Source organism: Triticum dicoccoides, chromosome 6B (genome assembly GCF_002162155.2).
Source record: "Triticum dicoccoides isolate Atlit2015 ecotype Zavitan chromosome 6B, WEW_v2.0, whole genome shotgun sequence".
Classification (NCBI taxonomy): Eukaryota; Viridiplantae; Streptophyta; class Magnoliopsida; order Poales; family Poaceae; genus Triticum; species Triticum dicoccoides.
Window position 1 is genome coordinate 549,615,851 of NC_041391.1, and position 26,407 is coordinate 549,642,257.

The 26,407-nt window shown below is 43.7% G+C and overlaps 1 protein-coding gene across 1 annotated transcript; it reads right to left on the bottom strand.

Annotated features, from left to right (window-relative positions):
* Positions 1-7,843: 7,843 nt before the first annotated feature.
* LOC119322027 (pyrophosphate--fructose 6-phosphate 1-phosphotransferase subunit alpha-like) lies at positions 7,844-13,273 on the bottom strand. Its single transcript, XM_037595534.1, has 18 exons — positions 13,077-13,273; positions 12,303-12,475; positions 12,065-12,177; positions 11,430-11,618; positions 11,285-11,352; positions 11,083-11,166; positions 10,794-10,847; positions 10,291-10,371; positions 10,111-10,204; positions 9,926-9,999; positions 9,626-9,736; positions 9,495-9,539; positions 9,337-9,393; positions 9,118-9,222; positions 8,921-9,037; positions 8,699-8,802; positions 8,359-8,524; positions 7,844-8,248 (listed from the first exon to the last, which is right to left on the bottom strand). The coding sequence occupies exons 1-18, from the start codon at positions 13,164-13,166 to the stop codon at positions 8,123-8,125; spliced, it is 1,851 nt and encodes a 616-aa protein (XP_037451431.1). The 5' UTR covers positions 13,167-13,273; the 3' UTR covers positions 7,844-8,122.
* Positions 13,274-26,407: the final 13,134 nt, after the last annotated feature.

Below are 26,407 nucleotides of genomic sequence, written 5' to 3' on the forward strand. Positions count from 1 at the left end.
CATGCTCAAGAGGTATCATGCATATCAACCAAAGTATCCCAAATTTCCTTTGCATTCTCAAGACGGCTGATTTTGTTGAATTCTTTGGGGCACAATCCGTTGAAGAGAATATCGCAAGCTTGAGCATTGTATTGCAACATCTTTAATTCTTTCGCGGACGCTCATGATCCGTTTCTCTTCCATCCTCGAAGTATTCACCTTGCAAGCCAATATGCACAATAGCCCAAACGGCGGGGTTATGACCAAGAATATGCATTTTTCATATTATGCTTCCAACTAGCAAAATCAGTACCATCAAAGTAAGGACCTCTACGGTGGTAATTTCCCTCGCTAGACGCCATACTCTCCTAGGTTGTGAAACCAAGGCTATGATCACCAAAGCTATGGAAATCAAGGCAAATGGATACCAAAATTCTGATACCACTTGTAGGATCGAAAGTAGGTCTAGAGGGGGGTGATTAGACTACTTGACCAAATAAAAATCAAACATTTTCCCAATTTTAATAGTTGGCAGATTTTAGCAACTAGTACAAGTCAAGCAATCAACCTACACATGCAATTCTAAGAGTGTAGCAGCAGAAAGTAAAACATTGCATATGAAGGTAAAGGGAAGGGTTTGGAGAAGGCAAACTCAATGTAGACACGGAGATTTTTGGCGTGGTTCCGATAGGTGGTGCTATCATACATCCACGTTGATGGAGACTTCAACCCACGAAGGGTAATGGTTGCGCGAGTCCACAGAGGGCTCCACCCACGAAGGGTCCACGAAGAAGCTACCTTGTCTATCCCACCATGGCCATCGCCCACGAAGGACTTGCCTCACTCGGGTAGATCTTCACGAAGTAGGCGATCTCCTTGCCCTAACAAACTTCTTGGTTCAACTCCACAATCTTGTTGGAGGCTCCCAAGCGACACCTAACCAATCTAGGAGACACCACTCTTGAAAAGGTAATAGATGGTGTGTTGATGATGAACTACTTGCTCTTGTGCTTCAAATGATAGTCTCCCCAACACTCAACTCTCTCTCACACAGATTTGGCTATGGTGGAAAGATGATTTGAGTGGAAAGCAACTTGGGGAAGGCTAGAGATCAAGATTCTTGTGGTTGGATTGGAATGTTTTGATCTCAACACATGAGTAGGTGGTTCTCTCTCAGAAAATGAGTAGTGGAAGTGTAGGCACGTTCTGATGGATCTCTCTCAAATGGAGATGGGGGTGGAGGGGTATATATAGCCTTCAGACAAAATCCAACCGTTACACACATTTGACCCAACTCGGTCAAACCGAATAGAAGAACTCGATGAGACGGATTTAGTTCAAAATGTGAACGTTAGGAATCTCGATGGGACCGACGAGATCAACTCAGTGGGACAGATGTGCTAGGGCTTAGGGCAAACATCAACTCGATGGCACCAATTGCATCAACTCGGTTAGAACGAAGTGAAGAAATAAGGCAACAGAGAGGATGTCAAGCAAACTCGATGGAACCGATTGCACATTGACCAAAATAATTGCAATAGGCAACAGAGAGTTTGCAAGGCCATCTTGGTGAGACCGAGATCCGTATCGGTGTGACCGAATTGTCTAGGGTTTCTGGCAGTGGCTATGTCAACTGAACTCGATGGCGCCGGATGGATCACTTCGGTGGGCCCGAGTTTGACTTTGAGGTTTTGGACAAATGTGGAAATGAGAAAGTGGCTGAGAGTTTTGGAGAAATATCACTAAGCACTTTGAGCAAGTAGACCATTAGGCAACACCTCATCCTCTTTTAATAGTATTGGCTTTCCTATGAACTCAATGTGATCTTGGATCACTAAAATAGAAATGAAGAGTCTTGACCTTTTTCCACTTTGTCCCTAGTATTTTGAGGGTCCACATCTCTAGTCCATGCCATGCCAATCATTGAACTCTCTTAAATATTTAACTTGAAAGGATATTAGTTCAATGATCTATATGTTGTTATGAATTACCAAAACCACTCGGGGATTAGTTGCACTTTCAGACCGAGTTTCTAGGATTTAGGCAGTGGCTCTATAGGTGTATCTCGTGGGACTGAGTGTGACTTTAGGGTTTTGGACATATAGGATTGTGAGGGTGTAGTTGAGGGGTTTTGGAGCAATATCTCTAAGCACTTGAGCAACTGACTCATAATCAAAACCTCATCCCCTTTTAACAGTATTATCTTTCCTATGATCTCAATGTGATCTTTGGTCACTTAACCAAAAAATGTAGAGTCCTGGAGCTTTTGCCAATGCTTTGTCTTTTGCATTTGAGGGGTCCACATTCACATCTCATAATCATACCTAGATTGAACTTTCCTAAAATATTCATTGAATGGGCATTAGTTCAATGGTGTATATGTTGTTATGAATTACCAAAACCACCGGGGGATTAGTTGCACTTTCACAATGTTCCCTCATTGAAGGCATTGAATGGAGTTTACTCGCACTCTCCATCGAAGTGAAAACTCGTGATCTAACACCATTCCCTTCCTTGAGGTGTTGTTGTTGGAGCATCTATCACCATTCTTCTTCTTATTCTTCTTCTTCTTCTTCTTCTTCTTCTTCTTCTTCTTCTTCTTCTTCTTCTTCTTCTTCTTCTTATTCTTCTTCTTATTATTATTATTTAGGACTTCGACACCTCCAGCCCACCTAAAATGCTACTCGGGACTCGCGCCTCTGGCCCTTCCCTCTTGCTCTGCATGCACTTCCTCCCTGGCCGACCCGTCATTGTACCATCCCGGCCTTCCAGCAAGGCCTTGTCGGATTTCCGCTGCTCCACCCGGACGTCGCGCCGCTTTGCCTACATCATCATCCCACCTCTCATCCATCTGTCGTGCAGGTACCATCCGCCTCTGTGAATGTCGTCCATGGGGATCACCACACCCGGCAAGTGTTTGGCGATAATGCTAAATTTTTGACATTTTTTTCTCCCTTTTTTGAAGCAATGAATTTGGACATGGAGTGCTTGTACAACAAATTTTTTGAGTCTACCGACAATGAGGAGTATGCGAATGAAATGGCATTGATGCTGGTGGTCCTTGAATACGCGGAGTGTGCGAAAGAACATGTTCTCAATTTCAAGGGATTGATCAATGGTCATCGTTGAATCGGAACAGAGCACGGGGGCATTTGACGTTGATGGACGACTAATTTGCCCTTGATGCCCTATTCACAAAAAAATTCGTCGTCACTTTCTGATGCGAATAAATTTGTTCGACAATCTCTACAATAGCGTCTGGGCCTACGAAAACTACTTCATCTTGAAGAAGGATGACATAGGAAGAATTCGATTCTCTGGTTACCAGAAGTGCACGGCTGCATTGCCGATGCTTTCATATGGCACAGTTGCATATTTGTGGGATGAGTCCGGATGTCTAAGAGCACATGCGCAGACATCATGGTTAGATTTTCTACTACGGTCGTCGAGGATTTGGACCTCGGTACTTGAGAGAACGAACGGTCGCAAACACCAAAAGGCTCATGGCACTCTCAAAAGCAAGATGTTGGCAAGTTCGAGGACTTGCAAAATTATGGAATCAAGAGATCTTGTGGGAGGTGATAACATGTTTGTGATGAGGGCACAACATGATCATGCAAGATGAGGGTGTAGATGTTGCCGGAGGTCTGAAATTTGAGAACATGGATGATTCTATCCAACCTACACATCAGAATCCGGCCACATTTAAGGAGTTTGTCCAAATTCATCAACAGATTCGTCATTGAGGAACTCATGGCAACTTAAGGAAGATCTGACTGAGCATCTGCGAACGCTTAAAGGGGAGAACTAGAACATATGTGCGAGTTGAATTGAAGTTTGAACTATTTTATTCAAAACTTAGTGAGATTGTAATATTTACATTTGAGCTAGCGTCGCATTTGAATAATTTCACTCCTCAAAGATTTTATGCTATTGTTGTAAGTGTTGCGGACTTTAAAAAAATAGAGGCTAACGTTTGGGGGACTGGGTTGGGTCACCGATTTCTGTATCCTGATCCGCGGACGCGTCCGAACTAGTCCACGGACAAATATTGTGTTCATTTTGAGGGTCAACATTGAAGATGCCCTTTTGAAAAAACATAGAACTTTATTCATTTGCAATAACAAGTACATCGTTTATGAGGAGGGGTACAATTTCACTCAAAGGCTCCTCAAACTAGTCAAAAGTTGAAGAAAGTCTAGCTAACTTAGCAAGTTCATGGGCAACTTTATTTGCTTCTCTATGACAGTGCTTGAATCTAGTAATGGAAAAATCACAAGCCAAAAAATAATAAGCGTCAAACACTGTTGCCCCCGTACTCGTCGCCCGTCCTCCATTGTTCATGGTTTCAGTGACCTCCAAGTTATCTAAATTAATAACGAGGCGGTTCCAACCCACCTTTTGAGCAATGGATACACCATATCTAAGCGCCAAAGCTTCCGTCGTCAGGACATCTGTGCACCAATCAATTCTCCAATTTCCCCCTTCAATGAATTTTCCTTTATCGTCCCTCAAAACAGCATTAGCCTTGCCCCTAAGTAGTCATGATCAAAAGAGGCATCCATATTAAGTTTTACAAAACCACTTGGAGGTTGGATCAACCCCCTCTTTCCATAGTAGCCTTCGGTGATATAGCCATGACATATTTTTAATGTAATAGCGGGAATCTCCATAGAAATTTGGTTAGTGTCTCGGGTTTTTTGCTTATGGATCAACTTTTGCCTCTCCCACAACAGATGCCGAGTTGTAATTGCAATCATCTCACAAACATTCTCAATACCCAAGATAGCCAGCTCATGTTTAGGTATAAAAATAAAAATTCAAGGACAACCTCACCAGCATAATCAACTTCGCAAGTTCTTTTAATGACCTGATCCAGCCCCATCACTCTCCAAATCTTCTTTGCTTTCTGACATTGAAATAACATATGCTTCATATCTTCTGATCCAAATGGGCAAGAAGGACAACTGGGAGAAACTTTTATGTGCCTATTCGCCAAAGTAACTCGACACTGAAGAGTGCCATGCAAAGTGCGGCATATAAAAAAATTACCTTCGCCGGGCAAGATAACTCCCATATCTCACTCCAAATAGGATCAACAGTTAGATGTCACATATTATCAGTTCTTCTAAGTTCTATCCCATGTTGGTCTTCCCATTCCACAACATAGACTGGTCGAAAAGAAAATATTCCATTTTTTTTAATAGCTCCAAGCGACAAAATCCAACATGTCATATTAAGGAAGAGGAATTGCAAGGACCCGTTGTGCGTAACTGGCCATAATGTTTGTGTAACCAGATTTCCGTCTCAATTATTAGTAACATGGTTAATTAAATCAGAGACCCTTGAGATCATATTAGTCCCTCTAGGGGTGATTTCTTTTCTATTTTCACAATTCGGTATCCAAGCATCTTTCCAAATATCAATATTATGACCATTGCGAATCAACCTGTGGTTGGATGGTTAGAGGGACTGTGGTATCCCCAGCCCACCAGGGTTCAAGTCCTGGTGCTGGCATTTATTTCTGAATTTATTTCAGGATTTCCAGCGATGCCCTTTTAGTGGGAGGAGACGTTCCCGTCGACAACGAGGTGGCTATGGTGACTTCGTAAATTTCAAGATGTATACCAGCTCAGTCTTTCGGAGGTGCTCATAGGGGTAGGGTGTGCGTGTGTGCGTTCATAGGGGTGAGTGTATGCACGTGTATATGAGCGCTTACATCTGTACTGTGTTCAACAAAAATATTATGACCATTTCCAACACGCCATATATAACCATGATTTAGACAATTAACCTCCGTCATACTACATTGTCAGGTAAAAGAGGAACCCTTCTTTATACCTTTGTATTTGATAAATCACCATTTGCACATAAGGACTCTAGATTCTCAAGAAGACGACAGCTTGTTTTACCAACATTGCCAGGTTGAAACAATGAATATCCGAGAATCTCATTCCTCCTTGGTGATAGTTGAAGATGCCCTCATGGGACAAATTTCTAAAAGGTACCCCCTAAAATTGTACTGTATCTTTTTCCGAGGAGCCCCAGTCGTGAAGAGTCGCAAGGTGGCTAAGAGCAACTCTAGCAGACCCCGCAAAACGCCCGGCCCGCAAAAATTCCGGTGAGTATGCGGGCTCGGGCCAATTTTCCGGCCAGAACAGAGCCCGCATACTCGCCCGGCCCGCAAACATTTTTGCCGCAGCCCGCAAACTGCACGCCCCGAGCACTATAAGTGCGGTTCCGCGACCCTTTTGCGGGTCCAAACCCTATCCCTCCTTCGCCGCGAGCCACCCGATTCCCCTTTCCCCTCTCCCAATTTCCCACCGCCGGCGACCCTCCGCCCCGCCTCCAGCCGCCATGTGAGGGCGAATGTGGAGCTCCGGACGCGGCTCCCGCAGCATATCCGGCTGCGAGAGGGACCCGGAGCGCGAGCGGCGCGTCCGGTCCGACGGCGCGAGGAAGCGCGGCGCCCGGAAGTGGACCAACCACGGGATGTCGCCGCCGGCGAGCTTCGAGCGCCGCGAGCCGGAGGAGTACGACCGCTGACGCGCGTCCTTCTCCTCCGTGAGGTCTTCCTACGTCGGATCCTCCTCCTCCGCCGCCGCGGGGTTCCTCCCCGTGAAGAGGGAGTGGTCAGACGAGGAGGAGGAGCCGGAGCCGCCGGCGCCGTTCGCCTTCGTCCCGGTGAAGGAGGAGCCCGAGGAGCCCGCTCCGCTCGGCCGCCGCGGAGTCGTCGGGCCCGAGGACTTTGTCGCGGACTTCGACGCCATCGTCGCCGCCATCGCCGAGCGGAGCGTGCGCGAGGAGGAGGAGCTACGGCGCCACGCCAAGGAGCTCGAAGCCCTCGAGTGGCGGCAGGCGGTCGCCGATAACGTCGCCGCCAACGAGAAGGCTGCCGAGTGGCACCGCATCCGCGCGGAGCAGGCGGAGAAGTACGTCGATCTGTGCAGCTCCGGCGAGGAGGATTGAGCGTCCGGCTCCTCCACGACGTCGTCCAGTTTGCCGCGACCTCGCCGCCGTCAGATCCGACCCCCTAGTACTAGTTTAACGTAGTATGTAGTATAGCTATGCTTATAGTTTGTTGATCATGTGATAAACTATGTAGTATGTGATGAACTATGTTTGTGCAATTTCTCCCGCGAAAGTATTTTTTCAAAATATGCAGGTTTAGATACGGGTTCTGCTCCCCGCAAACGCGTTTTGCGGGTCGTATTTTTGCAGGGTCTGCTAGAGTTGCTCTAAGGTGGTCGAGATGGTGATGGGGGACAGGGTGTTGCGGCGGGGAGTGGCGGAGGCCCGGGAGGTGACGAAGAGGGCATGGGTGGAGGACGGCGCTGCCAGATTTCTTCTGAATCTTGTGCGGCTGCATGCAGGATACGGCAAAGCACCTTGCATTGTTTTGATGTGGATCTCTAGCAGCCAGAACGTACGTAGGTTGGGGATGTTGGAACTTGGAAGAGCTTTTAGCTCCGGCTGCTGGTCGTCTGGCTTCTGTGAATCTGTCAGCAATGTTTTGCATGATGAAGGAATTGCCTTAATACGTTCATAAAGTAGTTCCGTTAAAAAGCTACTCCCTCTGTCCTAAAATATAAGAACTATACTAATGTCAAAAATGTTCTTATATTATGGGACGGAGGGAGTAGGTGGCTGCCAATGGAGTGAAATTTCTGAAGGGCCCCATAAGAAAAATTATGAACACAGGACTTGCATCCACGTCCCAACAAAATCAAACGTACTGAAAGCAACGCCGCCACTGTGCTGCGAAAGCAGATGTAACCACCACCGACCTTTCTTCATGTAAGATGGAAATCACAACAATGATCACGGCCGCCATTTGTTTTTCTCATCAGAATTGGTTCTCGTATGAATCAAAGAGAAAGCTAGAGATGGACCCTCTCGAAATTTAGATTATTAATAGATCACAGCCGACAGTTTGATCAAAATTATTCAAGTTGAGCCTCGCCAAACAGTACACCCGCATACGCTATCAGAGCCAAAAATGATAATAAAACTCTCCGAAAAACTAGGAAAAGAATAAACCATGGGATGACAAGATCACTGTCTCGAATCCCAACCATCAGATGGAGCAAAAGAGAACCAGGAAACGCGTAGTAGATTCGTAACCCACTCAAGTGCTTGGCCCTCAGAGTGGGGGCTGGCCAGTAGAAGAGGAAGTCATGATAGCCAGTGTCTCCGTCACGGAAGACATGGCACTCAGCGCCGCCTTGAGAACATCCTGAGAGCACCCAGGCTTCACTATGCTCTTCACCTGCACGACGTACAAGAGTTAGACATCACGAAGCAGAATCTTGTTTATCAATGAGAGGTGCCGTGCTTTGATGGCCTCGAGCTAAGATCTTATTGATTCATGAAAACTACCTTCTCCAAGTATTCCTGCAATTTCTTGATCCTGCCCATGTAGTCTTGATCCTCGACGCACAGTGAAATAGGCTTGGCATCAGCACCTGGCCCTTCGAATTGGAGTGGCCCAGGGTTTCTGTAGATGTCTTCCAACAAGCAGCTGGATGAATTCTGCCTCAACATCCTGGAAAACACAAGTCCATGTTTACACATGAGGTTTACATGTCTTCTTTACTATACTATCATAAAACTAACAGACGAAGAAGAATTGAAAGCAGCTCCTTGGCAAACATGGTTACTAGTAGAAAACATGACAACCTTTCTCTTCAAAAATAAAATCAACAAATTATGTACTTACTCATATGCTTTTCCTCTCAAGTCAACACTAGCCATATGCACAGCTGGCTTCCCGATTTGTGTGGTTGCAGGGCCACGTGACCATCCCTTCACGGTCATCATGGACTGATCACACAAAAACAGATGTGAGTTGCGCATTCCCTTTACCAGCTACTACTATACTTGTAAAAATTGCAGTGGTTACATGAACTAAAAGGTTTTGTAGTGATAGTGACAAACTTACCGAAATAGGAGCAGCACCACATCGCCACTTGTTCAGGGGGCTCTTAAGATTTGTCACAGTGGCCATGTAACCGTTCAAACCAGCTGCCAAGATGTGGTAACACACATGTCCCAGAACCTGAAATCAACCGCTCAAAAGATAAATAGACAGCAAAGCAATTTGCTAAGTCAAAATTAGTAAGGTGAGCTGGAACTTGCATAGGCATAATCACAGTCGAACTTCGAAGGCATTGCACCCCTAGCTTGGTAGCCAAAGAAGTGACAGATTGCATTGAACTTCTTTCCTTTGTAAGTGCCTTCCTTCTGCAAGATTACAAGGGAAACACATTATGAGCTCACAGAACCATTGCTTGTGGCACCAAAACTGGACATCCAATTAAACTGGCAGTTGTGAGCAAATCCACAGAAAATGCATACCAAACGTTTGTTCATTTCGGTCTCAACCAATTGAGCTAGAAGCTTTTCGGTTTCAATCTGCACAGATGAACATGTTAAAATCAGCAAAAATAAAGGATAAAAGAAAAAATATCAACTTTACATCAATAATCGAAAGATGATTTCATGTGTTACAGTACCTGAGAAAGTTGAGCTGAGTCATCAGATTCAGGACGGAGAAGCAGCTGCATTATAAAAAATAACTATGTTGAAGCAACAGAAACCTGATGTCAATTGTGGGATTCTGTGAATTAACTGAGACAATGCATACCTGCTGCCTAATAAATTGGGGCAAAAACTCAAATAGCGCAGATGCCCAAGGAGAAAGTTGAGAAGAGATATTCTCAACGGAAACACCTTTACCGTGGAGGCCATTAATTTCCTACAGTCAACAGCCATCATCAGTGAAATTGCAAATCAATACTTTTTTTACATAACAAGCAGGTGATCTGCGTTTGCACTATGTAGGGGGGAAACTGTTATTTATCTCAGAGCTAGGATATGTCGTAAATCCTTAATCATACAACAAATAATAAATGTAAGTGGATACTCATAAGACATATATATTTACCTGTAGAAGAGCATATAATTCAGGAATACTCTCCACAAGGCCCTCAGGAATAAGTATAACCCCATGATTCTTGTCTGTGAAAATTATAATTCAAAGCATTGATAAATTAAGACATTCAAATGGCAAGATAAGGTTACATGAATATCTCACAACTCATAGACAAAACAAAACAAAAGCAGACTTACCTTTTTCAGCCCTCGCCTGAACTGCATCACATATCTGCTTTGTGATATCAAAAATTGTGAGTTTTGATGCAGCAACCTCCTCGCCAAGGATAACCTAAGCATATGATACGGGTTAAAAAACATGCAAGGAATTTTTGCATATACAACAAGCAGGGACAAGTGAAATGAAAATATTCAAACCATATTTGGATGCGATTGAAGAGCACACTCCAATGCCACATGAGAAGCCTTCCTTCCCATCATACGGATGAAATAGTAATACTGCCAGAAAGAATAAAGCAACAAAGTAGAACAGTTTAATTCTGTAATTTGAATTTGTACAGAAATGAGCAGAAAGCCTTCTAGGGAATCTAAGTATTACCTATATGAATACTGAGAAAATAGGGACCATGCTTCATATAGGAAACCAAAAAATCAGGAAACACAGGAAGAATCCAAAGACATATACTACCACACTATGGAGCAAATAGCCTAGGCCAAACTTGTGTACACCCTATATGTGGACCTCAGAAGAAGGGTCAAGTAAACTGTGAATATAATAGCATATCCTATTCTATCAGATATTTCTTGTCTTCAGGTGTTAACCAAATAAATCAATGGAGCAGCCATAGGTTGAAAAAAAAAACATGACAAGAAAGTATGACAAAATAGCATGATATCTACTATGTGTTGTGTTATATTACCTTCTCAGCAGATAGAGCATCAGTGCACATATTGCTTATAAGTTGCGAGTTCACCTGTTAGAACAGTATGCAAGTTCAGGAACCGCTAGAAACCATGAAATAAATTAATAAGAACTACAAAAATAGCATAGCAATACAAAGAAATTTGCAAGCTGGGAAAACAATTACATAGTTAAATAGATGAACTCACAAATGCAACCACAAGATATGATTATGCACTACGAATGGAGATAGTGGAACCATCATAAGGTTAAGTATCAACACAGTAATTGAATTCAGTAGTCCCTACCTTGCATATGGTATCGAAACCAACAGTTGTCTCAACAAACTGGTTCTTAAGGTCCCCATTCAAAGTTACAGGAACACCTACAACCTATTCAATACAAAATGTGTCAGAATCATTTACAGATAGGGAAAGGTACATACTTGCACTGGGCACAAGGGATCCAGAATTAAGGTGAAGAATCAGTTAACAAGGATTTTCAGGTTACCTTTGTTGCGCACTTTGCCTCAGCAAAAGTCTCAGCAAGTTGAGCAGCATCTGTATTCGATGTGACACCTTCAAAGAAAGAACACTAATTTAGGATTAAAACAAATGTATATGACTTAAAATCTTGGTAGATTCATGTCGCATACCTCCGATTATTACAAGAGCATCCAACTTCAAAGCCTGGCAAGTAGCCATTGCACCATTGACTTGCTCCGTTGTTCTGATTTGATCCTTAGTCCGACCAAGCATATCATAACCACCTTGGTTTTTGTAGGAAGAAAGAACTTCATTTGTGATCTCCAAAGTTTTTTGTGCAAGAAGACCATCGGTTCCTCCTGTATCGACCAAAAAACACAGAATGGATATGTAAGAGGTATACATACTTCAATGAACTAAATATAAGTTGAAATGTTAACTATGTGTAGCCGTGTAGGGAAACAGGTATGCAAGGATACAGCCACAGCCAAGTGGAATTAAGGCCCTGGCCAGAGTTTTAAGTATCAGTGTTTCTTATATTTTGGATAGCAGACATAAAACAAATTATCTGAGGGGGACCTTGTAGTATATCGTTCGGAGAAACTTTTAAGTATCATTATCACTGCATTCATGACTAAACATTTAGAATGATGTGTTCATGCTATGTTAGATTGATCTTAGAACTTGGTGCAAACAAAAAGACACCAAAGTATGAATGTAATAATTCAAAATATAACCTTGGTGACTATAACATAACCAATATATTCCTGTAACCTGGAAAGTATAAAATTAGGAATTTACTCACCGAGGAAACCAATAAGTTTGCTGTTCACGTTGTGAGCTTTGATGGCCTCATGGAGTCCCCATATGACATTGTGGCCTCCTGGGGACTGCCTTCCACAGAATACAATACCAACCCTTCATCCAAAAACAAAACAATCAGATGGTTGTGTGCGCGAGCGCACAGTGAGAGCAAGAGAGCTCGAAGTAAATTTCCGCTTCTGTTTTCTCATAAGAATTTCTAACATCAGATATTGTAATACCTGACGGCAGGGTGCTCTGATATGACTTTAGCATCAGGAACATTAGCAGCCTTCCTGAGGAAATGAGCCAGTGGCTGCCCGTATGTGTGGGGGTACGCGTGGCTGATTACATGAGCGCCGGCTGGATCAGCAGCGATCGCCACATCACCATACTCCACCCTCACAGTAGTGCCCTGGTTTACATGGGGAAAAACTCAGAGCATGAGCAGAGCCATCCACAGCGCACACACACAACCATGAATTCAGCTATCAGGGCACCAGTCAACACTATCCCAAACAGGAGAAAAGGTAAATTTCAAAGCAATTGCCTAGTCAACCTAAAGTCAACAAAACAATGGATCCTAGAGAAGAATCCATCACTTTAATCCCAGTTCCAACCTTCCACTACCACCCATAAAAACACAAGCACGACAACTGAACTGAACTTTCTGAGATTCTCGTGCACTGCGGTCCCGCCGCGAGTCGGGCAACCCGAGGCATCTACGCTAGCGGAGGTCACAATTATCACGCCGCAGGCAGCGTCGACCATGAATCAGATCCCAGTCTCGCCACCCGAAAGCGACAGTCGCGTCAGATCAGTGACAAATGAGACGCCTAAGCTTAACGCCCCCGAAACACATCGAAGCAAACGCAACGCAAGCCCTGGCGCCGACGGGGCCGATCCGGCGGGATAGCAATGCGGGATCTGGCGCTTCGCGGCCGGCCACGCCGCAGATCTGACACGCGGGGGCGGCGGGGCGGTGGTAATGGGGAGGCGGCGCGTGCAGGGTATACCTGGAGGCAGGGGGGCAGCTCGGGCTGGTAGAGAGTCCGCTTCTGCTGCACCTCCGAGAGCTCGCGCGGCACGCCGTAGTCGGAATCCATGGCCGAGCACTCGTCGCCGGCGAGGGACGGCTGCGCTGCTCGTATCGTCGATGCGTGTTTTTTTGTTGTTGGTGGTGGTGGTGACGGCTGGCTCAGTGGAGATCCGGGTGCGATGCCGGAGTAAATTTTATACCGGGGGCGGGACCCCTTGCGCAAGCCAATGCGATCCCGCATCCCCCGTCCCGATGTCTCGCGTTTTCGAAATGCCTCCTGGGATCGCAGGAATATTCGCATCCGTGCCCCTGGACCCTGGATCGGCACAGCTCGGTGGGTTTTTCGGGTCTGTCCTTTGCCTGTCTCGGTGGTTCGGGCTATATGTTTGGTTTTCTGTGTCAAGGGTCTTTAATATCGAAAAGTTATTAGCTAGCCAAAAAAGGTTTTTTTTTTGCGGGTAGCTATGCAAAAAGTTGGTTTGGGTTTTTTTTTATTACCCATGGATTGGTCAATGTTGGCTGGAAAAAAAAATGGTCTTACTCCTACTCCAAACAAAAGTCAATGTTTTGGCCATGAGATTTGTTTAATAGTAAAATTCAATCTGGTCACAATACAAACACTCGATTTTTTATCGCATCGCTCAGCCACGCAACCCGGCCGCCTCCTCAACCTAGACGCCACCGGTGCTCTAGGTTCTGCGCCTCCCGTCGGCGGCGGCGGCAGTCTGCCTCATCTTTTGTGGCCTTTAGGATCATGGAGGCGCGGTGGATACCGGCTTTTGCCGAAGGGAGTGCTTTGTTTTCTACTTTATTCTATGTTTTGTTAGGGTTTGTGTCATGCTCAGAGAGACGAGGCGGCGGTGGCTCTTCGTAGATGGAATAAGGTTCCCTTCGTTAAGCCCTCGTTTCGGCGGTGCTTCTAGCATCATTGGAGGGCATGTGGAGGTTTGTCTTCGGCGAATCTCGCGAGATTTGGTCGTCGTTTGTCTTCGGTGGATCCATGTTGATCCGGTCTTCGTTCCTTAGTGATCGTTTGTCTACGGGTTAGATCATTTCGATATACGCTTCTCTTCATTGCGGGTGTTTGTTGTTCTTGTGCGCTAGTCCTGTACGGTCTTAGATGACGGCTTCCCGACTGTCTACTACAACAAGGTTTGTCCGGCTCCGGTGAGGGAGGGGTGATAACGACGGCGCGCCTTCGGCTTGCTCCAGTGCTTGTAGACGTCGCTAGATGGTCTACGGACCTAGATGTAATTTTTACTCCTGGTGTTCTTTGTTCTACCTTAATAGTTGATGAATAGATCGAAAGTTTTTCCGAAAAAAAACAATCCAAACACTCATACCATGTTGGTTTAATGTCCTTGTGAATCACTTGGACTGATTTACCACACATTGTCCGGTTGGGGCATGGCTCTTGTGGTCTCAATTTTTGAATGATGTGATTTTGGTGAAGATTAGTTGAAAAGATGATTTTCAGCAATGTGCATAGTTATGTCGAAATCGTCTTATTGGTAAGGGTAGGGGCATAAGGCGGCAGGGCTTGCAAGGTGGAGGTGGCAGGATTAGCGTGAGGGTGATATGAGGTGATGCCCATGTGAAAGTCGGCAACGTAGGGTATAATACACAAGCAAGTGGTTGATAGGAGTGGTAGGGTCTCATGGTCTCAACATTTAGAATTATATGATTTTGGTGAAGACTAGTTTGAATGACCATTGTCAATCACAAGAATGTTTAAATTGCGTTATTGGGGAGGGCGAGTAGGAATGAGGCACCAAAGCACACAAGTAGAGGCGGCAAGATTGAGATATAAATATGTGCGAGGAGGGGGTGGTCCAAGGCAATGCTCATATGCCTCCTCTCTTTTTCCTACAGAAAACTTCCAATCTAATCATCAAATATCATGGCACTAAAGAACATCAGAAGTAACAAAAACTACATCCATCTCCATAATTACAAGCACTGGAGCGAGTCGAAGGCGTGTCGCCATCATTGCCTCATCGTGGTCGGGAAAACCCTTGTTGTGGCCGATAGTAAGGAAGTCGGTGTGCTAACGCCCCAAAAGACCAATGAACCAGAATAGCAGTCGTCGCTAATGAAGATAAGCATAGATCAAAAGAACCCGACCTGTAAACACTCGAATGCAAAGGCGGAGACTGGATTCAAGGAGATCCACCAAAGACAAACACCAACCAAATCCCGTGAGATCTGCCGAAGACACACCTCCACATACCCTTTGACGATGCTAGAAGCCCCACCGGGACAAGGGCTAGGCGTGAAGAACATTATTCCACCTTCAGGGAGTCGCCATCGCCTCGCCTTCCTGAACAGAACACAAACCCTGAACAACCTAAAAAAACACCTTAAAACAGGGCAAGAGCCCTCCCACCGATAAAGGTCGAGATCCGTTGGGCCTCCATGGCCCTAAGACCACAGGAGACAAGGCAGATCGGCGTCGGTAGGAGGCGAGAAAACCCTAGCATCCTGGGAGTTGTGGGGAGAAGGAAAAGTACGCCCTTATTTATTTAAGGTTCATATGCCCCCTCTTTGGAAGCACTATTTTTTAGGGGCTCTTTGGAAGCAGTATTAGGTTTTGGGAGCTGCCCTTGGGGATACAAGTAGCATTAATATTGAAGGACAATATGACGCAATTCATGATCAACTTCCAATTCAAGATTATTCTTTTGTATAAAGCATTTGCTTCCTTCTATGTAAATCAAATAAGAGCAATTTGTTCTAATGGACTTCTAATTTCCTCAACCTCTCAAATTAAAATTAATTCTTATTCGCCCTTTCAACTACTATCAGTTGCACCTAACATGCGAAAAGTGCTCTACATGAAATGCAATCGTAGAGTTGAAAGTATCAGATTCCATAAAGCCTTTGCTGACATGACAACGAAGCAACTTAATAAGGGGTGATTTCGGGTGATAGTAAACTTTAGAATAGAGGAAACATTATATACATGTAATTTTGGATTCAAGATTGCAGTCTACCAAGGAAATAGTTCATAGAAGATAGAGAAAAAGAATACATAAAGTAAAGAAACTAATCCTTCTTTTGACCTATTTCTAGATCTGCATAGTTGCTATGGGGGGTATGAAAATAAGTGTTTTTCACCAAAAATACAAATACATGCATGGACCAACTAATTTATGTGGTTCGTGGCTGGTAGGTCTGGTTTCCTACTCTGACATCTTAGTCATGCGGGGATGCCAGATCTGGAGTTCGATGGCATGTTCAGGGTGTTGCCCAGGTTTGATTCGTTCAATGACAATGGCTTCGCCTTGGGTGGGCCACCTTGGAGGTCTGCAAAGCTGCATATCAACGATGGAGCGCGTCAAGCTCGGGTGAGGAGGTGATCCGTCATTTTTTTCCTTTGGTGGTTGTTTGCAGGGGTGCTGGAGGCATGTGATGGGCGATGGTGTCAAGCTCGGGGATTCTTCGTTCTTGATTGTAATTTTCTTTCTTGGCTGATGTTTCTTTGTGCAAAGGCTAGCCTTCTACTATCTTTTGAGTTTTGTCAGGTCATTGTGTATGTGGCTTATACTATGATATGTTTGATATAAATGAGACACATATTACCATGCAAAAATATATCTCTACTACTATAAGCACCCACGAAACAGACCGCAGCACCGGTTATGGGATGCAACAAAGTTCTGCTTGATGTTAGACTATAATGCTCAAACCAAATCCTACTGCTACGACATTTTTCTTCTAAAATCTGCACAGTAAATAGAAAGGACATCATCAGATCGGTACCAAGATTCAATGTTGAAGAAAGGAATAAGCCAACATACATGGCTCAATAGGTGACTCTGGGAGGGAGCCACACTGCATGAAAGCTATCATGCACATGTTTATGTTACGCGGGAGCATATGATTACAATTATCCTCAAGGTTCTCAAGGTTGAAGTAGAGGATCATGACGCCAATCTAGAGTATCCTTAGAATAGGGAGCATCAGTGCTACCCACATCAAACCAGCCTCTTTGAAACCCGATGTATTTTCCAAAGGCTCGCCACACGGGACTCATCATTGCCACCATCTTTGTGCCACATACAACTGCGCAAATCAACACACACATCAACATCAATACTTCTTTAGGTGTCTCAGAGCCACTGCATCCATCACAACCACATCATTTTACTATGCAAAACCGACTTGATGGTGTCCTCTCCAGCACAACATCTCATGGTTCGACTCTAACTGTGATCGATACATTTGAGCTGACATTCCCTCGGCAATGGAAGGCAGCGAAATTACAAATCATAGCAGGAACTGTTCAAGCAAATTTCGAACCAGATGTGAAATAAAAAAATTATACCAAAAATTTATACTTATTTAATATATTTTTATCATACTATAATATCAGAGAGTATATTCTTTTGTTATTTGGTTTGGTATAGTTAACCACATAATTTAGTTGGTATAGTTAACCATTGTTATTTGTTATATGAGAATATCATGTTCAAACGAGGGGAAAATGAGTGTAAAATTTACTCATTAGAGAGCGAGGTGTGTAGGGCAACACGGAGGCTGTGTAGCGTGTGTATGGCAAGGTCTGGTACGAAGACCAATATGGACTCTACGGTGATGCGATCACCAAGAGGAACATTAAACCCTAGTACCACTGCCTAGGGGGTATGTGTAGAATCTGCAATACATATACAAATTATGTGCATAGCAGTACAACGAAACCAAAACTATGCTTGATCATGTTGCGGCAGTGGCCAAAAATGTGTGAACCAACTTGTGGACTCTTAATAGAAAAAGAAAGAAGAATGATAACATCATTTAATCCTAGATATTTCTCCTAATGTATTTAGATTCTACACTATTAGGTAAGTTGAAGTGTAATAATCTTTACTCTCATGTCGTTCATAATATACTAGGAAAATTGCTCGTCATTGCAGTGGGGGATACACTGCATGCTAACACGTTGTCATGGTAACGAAAACAGGAAAATGAGAAAACATGAAAAGACTATGTGTGTTTTTACCTTCTGAATGAGTCATGTTGACGCCCGTCATGCCATGCACTTCGATGACAGTATAGGCAACATTGACCACGATCCTACCAGTGATCCACCCCTTCTACCATGAAGTTGTCCATCCATCATCAGTGTGCTGGCCCCACACGACGGTAGGGCGGGGCGACCTCAACCTCGGTGTCCAGAAGGTCCTTAAGGCACCAAGCCAACCTAATGCCACACACAACTTCCAAATCGTCACATCATTGGGCAGAGGACTTCTGCCAAATTCTCGTAATAGAACGAACACAAATTATCATTGACAATGAAGAGGTGACATTTTATGCCATCACATCACATTCACCAATAAGAACATATCTGCGTTGACAACACCTGCTAACAATTGTTGCCTTTATATCTCATGTTCCCTTCACTTAGCTTTGCCTTAGGTCAACAACTCTCTTACAACAAATATTGTTATAGGTCTTGAGACGTAACAATTTGCCAAACATAAGAAAAATATTGATTTTTCACCTTGATCAGTAAAGTATGTCATGAAGAATTATTGGGTCCAGATATATTAAATTGCACGTGCAAAAAATAGCACATGATGTGCGCATCTCTTTCTAACATATTTTTAAGTGGCAAAGAAGAATAATCGATGAAGATAAATGGAATGTCTGACAGAGATAAACTATATAGTCCTATGTAGAAAAACATGCTCGTGTGTAGCAACGGAAGAAAAAAAAAACCTTATACATGCACCTGACAACATCAGCAAATCCCTTGAAATCTTTCATGATTCCCCACGACAAACAACATGATAAGTTGTATTGCGCAAAAAAAGGTGGGATGATTTTTAAAGTGTACTCAAAGTGTTCCCGCAAAAAATATACTCAAAGTGTTTTCAATTTATAAGACAACAAAAATAATAGGCATTTCCAAAATACCCCATATGAAGAAGATATTAATTAAGATTGCATCTTAAACGAAATTTTAGAAGTCATTAACATGCAACACAATAGCATATTCGAAATTTACACATTTTGGGGGGAATTTTCATATATAGCATGTTAAATTTGAAGTTATGGTTTGAAAGTTATGAATTTTTGAAAGGCATTTCAATCTGCTCGAAAAAAGAAAAAAATAGGAGTTGAAAAGGGGAGTAGTCGAGCTCGAACCCAGTCTCCCGTGCTTAAGCGCGAGTTTCTAGCCACCGTGGTGCCCATGTGCTCGTGATACGGAAGGGAATCTTTTGTAATAAACCAAAGGCGACGACCATTTATGAAGGGGAAAAAGAATCTTTTTTCACTTATGGGTGGCATAGTGGGTAATTTCTGTCAACTTTAGGGTTAATCTTATGACGGACAACCGAAAGCAATAGTCCATATATTATTAGGTATAGATATAGATGGCACTAGCCTCTTTTTATGTATCACGCCTGAATTTTTTTTGTCCTTGCACAATTAAACATACTTTCTTGTTGCATGAGGCTCAGGATGAGCAAACAATACTCAACTATTAGATTGGGTATCACTCAGCTTAAGATTTATGAAGGGCATAACTATAATTCCTCCCCATTGAAACTTATTGTTTGTCGAGTATTATCGGTTGTTGCAGTCCATTGATTTGACACTATTTATGGTATCATTATACCAGTAATCGTCAATGCCCATTTTCCACCCAAAACAATTTTCACACTGCTTGCAATGATTTCACGTTCTTTTAGGAGCATGGTTACAATTTCATTTATTGACAGACAAACGAATTTAGTGTTGTGTATATAGTTTTCTTTCTATGACCAGTCCTAATGCCCGACGTATTTTTCGGCACCGGTGTAATGAGGGTATATGATACATCTATTAGATAGAAAAGCCCCTTTTTGTACTCTCTAAGAATTATGTGTGTTGATTCCTTTTTCTGGTCATTCTAAATGTTTTTCTTTGGATAGCGTTAAAAGTTGTAGGCCTTAATGCTTGTGATAGGTGTCGAGGGTACCACAATGTCGCACAATTTGCATGTTGGGGAGGTCCTCTGAATTTTTCCTACCATCCGGTAGGTTATTGACTATTTGTTGTGTCATCTTACCATTATCTTTGTAGTTTAGGTGTTAAACTAAAGTTTACTAATGTGTTAAATTGTTAATGAGGCAAGAAAGTTGTTGATGTTAGTAATGAGGCAACAAAGTTGTGTTGGATGGCAATGTGGTGAAGTTGCTTATATAAGTGTGATTGTTCGTGCACTTTGATGTAACCTTTCTTTCTAATTAAATGAGCACATGTCCTAATGGGGGAGGGAAGGAAGAGGATGAGGAGAATGGGTTTCACTAGACATGCTCGTCTAACTAGCGTTGGTGAGGTAATAAGCACTCCCAAGCTTACTGGAATGGTTATCAAGGCACCACTTCACAATGACAACACGAGTGGGCGGAGGGGGAGCAAGAGGAGCGTTGTTGTCACCGGTGAAAGATGGGGTGATAGCTGCACAAAGGAGAGAATAAGGGGCATGTGGCACGACGGCAAAAAAATTGCTTCTAAATATGTTTGATCTTTTATTGTAAAGGAAAATAAGCGTTGTACAAACTTGTGATGGCAAAGTAATAAAAGCGACGGACTGCATAATAAAGGTTGCTATCATAAGGGGCAATATAACGTGACGTTCTTTTGCATTAAGAGATTGTGCATCCAAAACCAGCGCATGACAACCTCTGCTTCCCTCTGCGAAGGGCCTATCCTTTATTTTTATGTATTTACTTTTTATGCAAGAGTCAACAGTGTTCTCCTCTACTCCTTTTTACTTTCTCTTTTGCAAGCATCATGTGGTGGGGAAATATCTAGGCAGAAATATCCAGTTGAATGTGAGTGATCATGAGTTATTATTGTTGACATCACCCTTGAAGTGAATGAGTTGGGAGGCGAAATTATAAGCCCCTATCTTTCTATGTGTCTGGCTGAAACCTTTTGCTCCATATATATGGTGTGAGTGTTAGCAATCATAGAAGACTAAATGATGGTTGAGTATGTGGACTTGCCAATAAGGCTCCGACACAAGACCCTTCCTAAAAATATGATGAATTGCAATTGCATTGTTGACTGAGATCATAGTTTGTTAGTTTTCAAAAAGTTTATGCTTTATACTTCGATGTTGTGATGAGTTGTTACTTGCTCATGAGAAGTTCTATGATAAAGTTTATTGTTGCTATAATAATGATCATGATGCTACTATGTCAGTATTTTTCTTTTTATCGACACCTCCCTGTCTAAACATGTGGACATGATTCTCGATATCGGTTTTTGCTTGAGGACAAGCAAGGTCTAAGCGTGGGGGAGTTGATACGTCCATTATGCATCATGTTTTTCTACTGTTATTTATAGTGTTTTTATTCATTATAACACTTTATGGAGTAATTCTAATGCCTTTTCTCTCATAACATGCAAGGTTCACACAAAGAGGGAGAATACTAGTAGCTAGAATTCTGGACCTGGAAAAGCTACGCCAGAGATACCTATTATGCACATCTCCAAATGAGCGGAAATTTTACGAACATTTATTTTTGAATATATAGAAAATACTGGAGAGAAGAAACACCAGAGGGGGCCACCCAGGTGCCCACTAGGCACTAGGGGGTGCCTACCCCCCTAGCGCGCCCTGGTGGGTAGTGGGATCCCTGGCCAGCTTCCGGTGCCCATCTTCTGGTACATAAGGCCATTTGCCCTAGAAAAAATAAGGAGAGGACTTTCGGGATGGAGCGTCGCCGTCTCGAGGCGAAACTTAGGCAGGAACACTTTTGCTCTCCGGCGGAGCGATTCCGCCAGGGTACTTCACTCCGGGACAGGCCCGACCCTGATGGGGGGCAGGGGGGCGGCCGCCCCGGGCCCCTGCAACCCAGGGGCCCCCCAGCTAGCTAAATGTGTACTGCGTCCGGCCAGAAGTAGTAGTACCAAGGAACAGCAGGCCCACGGGAGGAACGAGAGGACAGTCACGCCGCCGAGTCGCAAGCTGAAATCGCGCCTGTGCACCTATAGATCGATCTTGCCTCGGAAAAAAAAACCTACAGATCGATCTCCATCTTATAATCTTTTTCCGATCGATCCGTATCTCTTGTACCCGATCGCTAGCCTCCCTCGCAAGCTCACCCAATCGCCAGCGCTAGGGGTAGCAATCCTCCTTGGCCGGAGACGGGAGACACTGAAGGAAATATGCCCTAGAGGCAATAATAAAGTTATTATTTATTTCCTCATATCATGATAAATGTTTATTATTCATGCTAGAATTGTATTAACCAGAAACATAATACATGTGTGAATACATAGACAAACAGAGTGTCACTAGTATGCCTCTACTTGACTAGCTCATTAATCAAAGATGGTTATGTTTCCTAACCATAGACATGTGTTGTCATTTGATTAATGGAATCACATCATTAGGAGAATGATGTGATTGACATGACTCATTCCGTTAGCCTAGCACTTGATCGTTTAGTATGTTGCTATTGCTTTCTTCATAACTTATACATGTTCCTGTAACTATGAGATTATGCAACTCCCGTTTACCGGAGGAACACTTTGGGTGCTACCAAATGTCACAACGTAACTGGGTGATTATAAAGGAGTACTACAGGTGTCTCCAAAGGTACATGTTGGGTTGGCGTATTTCGAGATTAGGTTTTGTCACTCCGATTGTCGGAGAGGTATCTCTGGGCCCTCTCGGTTATGCACATCACTATAAGCCTTGCAAGCAATGTGATTAATGAGTTAGTTGTAGGATGATGCATTACGTAACGAGTAAAGAGACTTGCCGGCAATGAGATTGAACTAGGTATTGGATACCGACGATCGAATCTCGGGCAAGTAACATACCGAGGACAAAAGGAACAATGTATGTTGTTATGCGGTTTGACCGATAAAGATCTTCGTAGAATATGTAGGAGCCAATATGAGCATCCAGGTTCCGCTATTGGTTATTGACCGAGAATAGTTCTAGGTCATGTCTACATAGTTCTCGAACCCGTAGGGTCCGCACGCTTAAGGTTTCGATGACAGTTATATTATGAGTTTATGAGTTTTGATGTACCGAAGGAGTTCGGAGTCCCGGATGAGATCGGGGACATGACGAGGAGTCTCGAAATGGTCAAGACGTAAAGATCGATATATTGGACGACTATATTCGGAGTTCGGAAAGGTTCCGAGTCATTCGGGTATTTTTCGGAGTACCGAAGAGTTACGGGAATTCGCCGGGGAGTATATGGGCCTTATTGGGCCATACGGGAATAGAGGAGAGAGGCCGAAAGGAAGGAGAGGCGCAGCCCCCCTCTGGTCCGAATTGGACAAGGGGTGCAGCCCCCTTTTCCTTCCTCCTCTCCCCCTCTTTCCTTCTCTCCTACTCCAACAAGGAAGGGGGGGGGAGTCCTACTCCCGGTGGGAGGAGGACTCCTCCTGGCGCGCCCCCTTGGCCGGCCGAACCCCTCCCCTGGCTCCTTTATATACGGGGGCAGGGGGGCACCTCTAGACATAACAATACACAAGTTGATCTACGGATCGTTCCTTAGCCGTGTGCGGTGCCCCCCTCCACCATATTTCACCTCGGTCATATCGTCGCGGAGTTTAGGCGAAGCCCTGCACCGGTAGAACATCATCATCGTCACCGCGCCGTCGTGCTGACGGAACTCATCCCCGACGCTTTGCTGGATCGGAGCTCGGGGATCGTCATCAAGCTGAACGTGTGCTGAACTCGGAGGTGCCGTACGTTCGGTGCTTGGATCGGTCGGATCGTGAAGACGTACGACTACATCAACCGCGTTGTCATACCGCTTCCGCTTACGGTCTATGAGGGTACGTGGACAAACACTCTCCCCTCTTGTTGCTATGTCATCACCATGATCTTCGTGTGCGTAGGAATTTTTTTGAAATTACTACATTCCCCAACAGTGGCATCCGAGCCTAGGTTTTATGCGTTGATGTTATATGCACGAGTAGAACACAAGTGAGTTGTGGGCGATACAAGTCATACTGCTTACCAGCATGTCATACTTTGGTTCGGCGGTATTGTGAGATGAAGCGGCCCGGACCGACATTACGCGTACGCTTACGCGAGACTGGTTTCACCGTTACGAGCACTCGTGCTTAAAGGTGACTGGCGGGTGTCTGTCTCTCTCACTTTAGCTGAATCGAGTGTGGCTACGCCCGGTCCTTGCGAAGGTTAAAACAGCACTAACTTGACGAACTATCGTTGTGGTTTTGATGCGTAGGTAAGAACGGTTCTTGCTAAGCCCGTAGCAGCCACGTAAAACTTGCAACAACAAAGTAGAGGACGTCTAACTTGTTTTTGCAGGGCATGTTGTGATGTGATATGGTCAAGACGTGATGCTATATTTTATTGTATGAGATGATCATGTTTTGTAACCGAAGTTATCGGCAACTGGCAGGAGCCATATGGTTGTCGCTTTATTGTATGAAATGCAAACGCCCTGTAATTGCTTACTTTATCACTAAGTGGTAGCGATAGTCGTAGAAGCAATAGATGGCGTAACGACAATGATGCTAGGATGGAGATCAAGGTGTTGCGCTGGTGACGATGGTGATCACAACGGTGCTTCGAAGATGGAGATCACAAGCACAAGATGATGATGGCCATATCATATCACTTATATTGATTGCATGTGACGTTTATCCTTTATGCATCTTATCTTGCTTTGTTTGACGGTAGCATTTTAAGATGATCTCTCACTTAAAATTATCAAGAAGTGTTCTCCCTGAGTATGCACCATTGCCAAAGTTCGTCGTGCCCAGACACCACGTGATGATCGGGTGTGATAAGCTCTACGTTCATCTACAGCGGGTGCAAGCCAGTTTTGCACACGCAGAATACTCAGGTTAAACTTGACGAGTCTAGCATATGTAGATATGGCCTCGGAACACGGAGACCGAAAGGTCGAGCGTGAATCATATAGTAGATATGATCAACATAATGATGTTCACCATTGAAAACTACTCCATCTCACGTGATGATCGGTTATGGTTTAGTTGATTTGGATCACGTGATCACTTAGATGACTAGAGAGATGTCTATCTAAGTGGGAGTTCTTAAGTAATATGATTAATTGAACTTAAATTTATCATGAACTTAGTCCTGATAGTATTTTGCAAATTATGTTGTAGATCAATAGCTTGTGTTGTTGCTTTCATATGTTTATTTTGATATGTTCCTAGAGAAAATTGTGTTGAAAGATGTTAGTAGCAATGATGCGGATTGGATCCGTGATCTGAGGTTTATCCTCATTGCTGCACAGAAGAATTATGTTCTTGATGCACCGCTAGGTGACAAACCTATTGCAGGAGCAGATGCAGACGTTATGAACGTTTGGCTAGCTCAATATGATGACTACTTGATAGTTTAGTGCACCATGCTTAACGGCTTAGAATCGGGACTTCAAAGACGTTTTAAACGTCATGGAACATATGAGATGTTCCAGGAATTGAAGTTAATATTTCAAGCAAATACCCAAGTTGAGAGATATGAAGTCTCCAACAAGTTCTATAGCTAAAAGATGGAGGAGAATCGCTCAACTAGTGAGCATGTGCTCAGATTGTCTGGGTACTTCAATCGCTTGAATCAAGTGGGAGTTAATCTTCCAGATAAGATAGTGATTGACAGAATTCTCTAGTCACCATCACTAAGTTACTAGAACTTTGTGATGAACTATAGTATGCAAGGGATGACGAAAATGATTCTCGAGCTCTTCGTGATGTTGAAATCGACGAAGGTAGAAATCAAGAAAGAGCATCAAGTGTTGATGATTGACAAGACCACTAGTTTCAAGAAAAGGGCAAAGGGAAAGAAAGAGAAACTTCAAGTAGAATGGCAAACAAGTTGTCACTCCCGTGAAGAAGACCAAAGCTGGACCAAAGCCTGAAACTGAGTGCTTACACTGCAAAGGAAATGGTCACTGGAAGCGGAAATGCCCTGAACATTTGGTGGATAAGAAGGATGGCAAAGTGAACAAGGGTATATTTGATATACAGGTTATTGATATGTGCCTTACTAGTGTTTATAGTAGCCCCTAAGTATTTGATACTTGTTCGGTTGCTAAGATTAGTAACTCGAAACAGGAGTTACAGAATAAACAGAGACTAGTTGAAGGGGAAGTGACGATGAGTGTTGGAAGTAGTTCCAAGATTGATATGATCATCATCGCACATTCTCTAAACTTTCGGGATAAGTGTTAAACCTAAATAAATGTTATTTAGCGTTTGCGTTGAGCATGAATATGATTTGATCATGTTTATTGCAATACGGTTATTCATTTAAAGTCAGAGAATAATTGTTGTTCTGTTTAC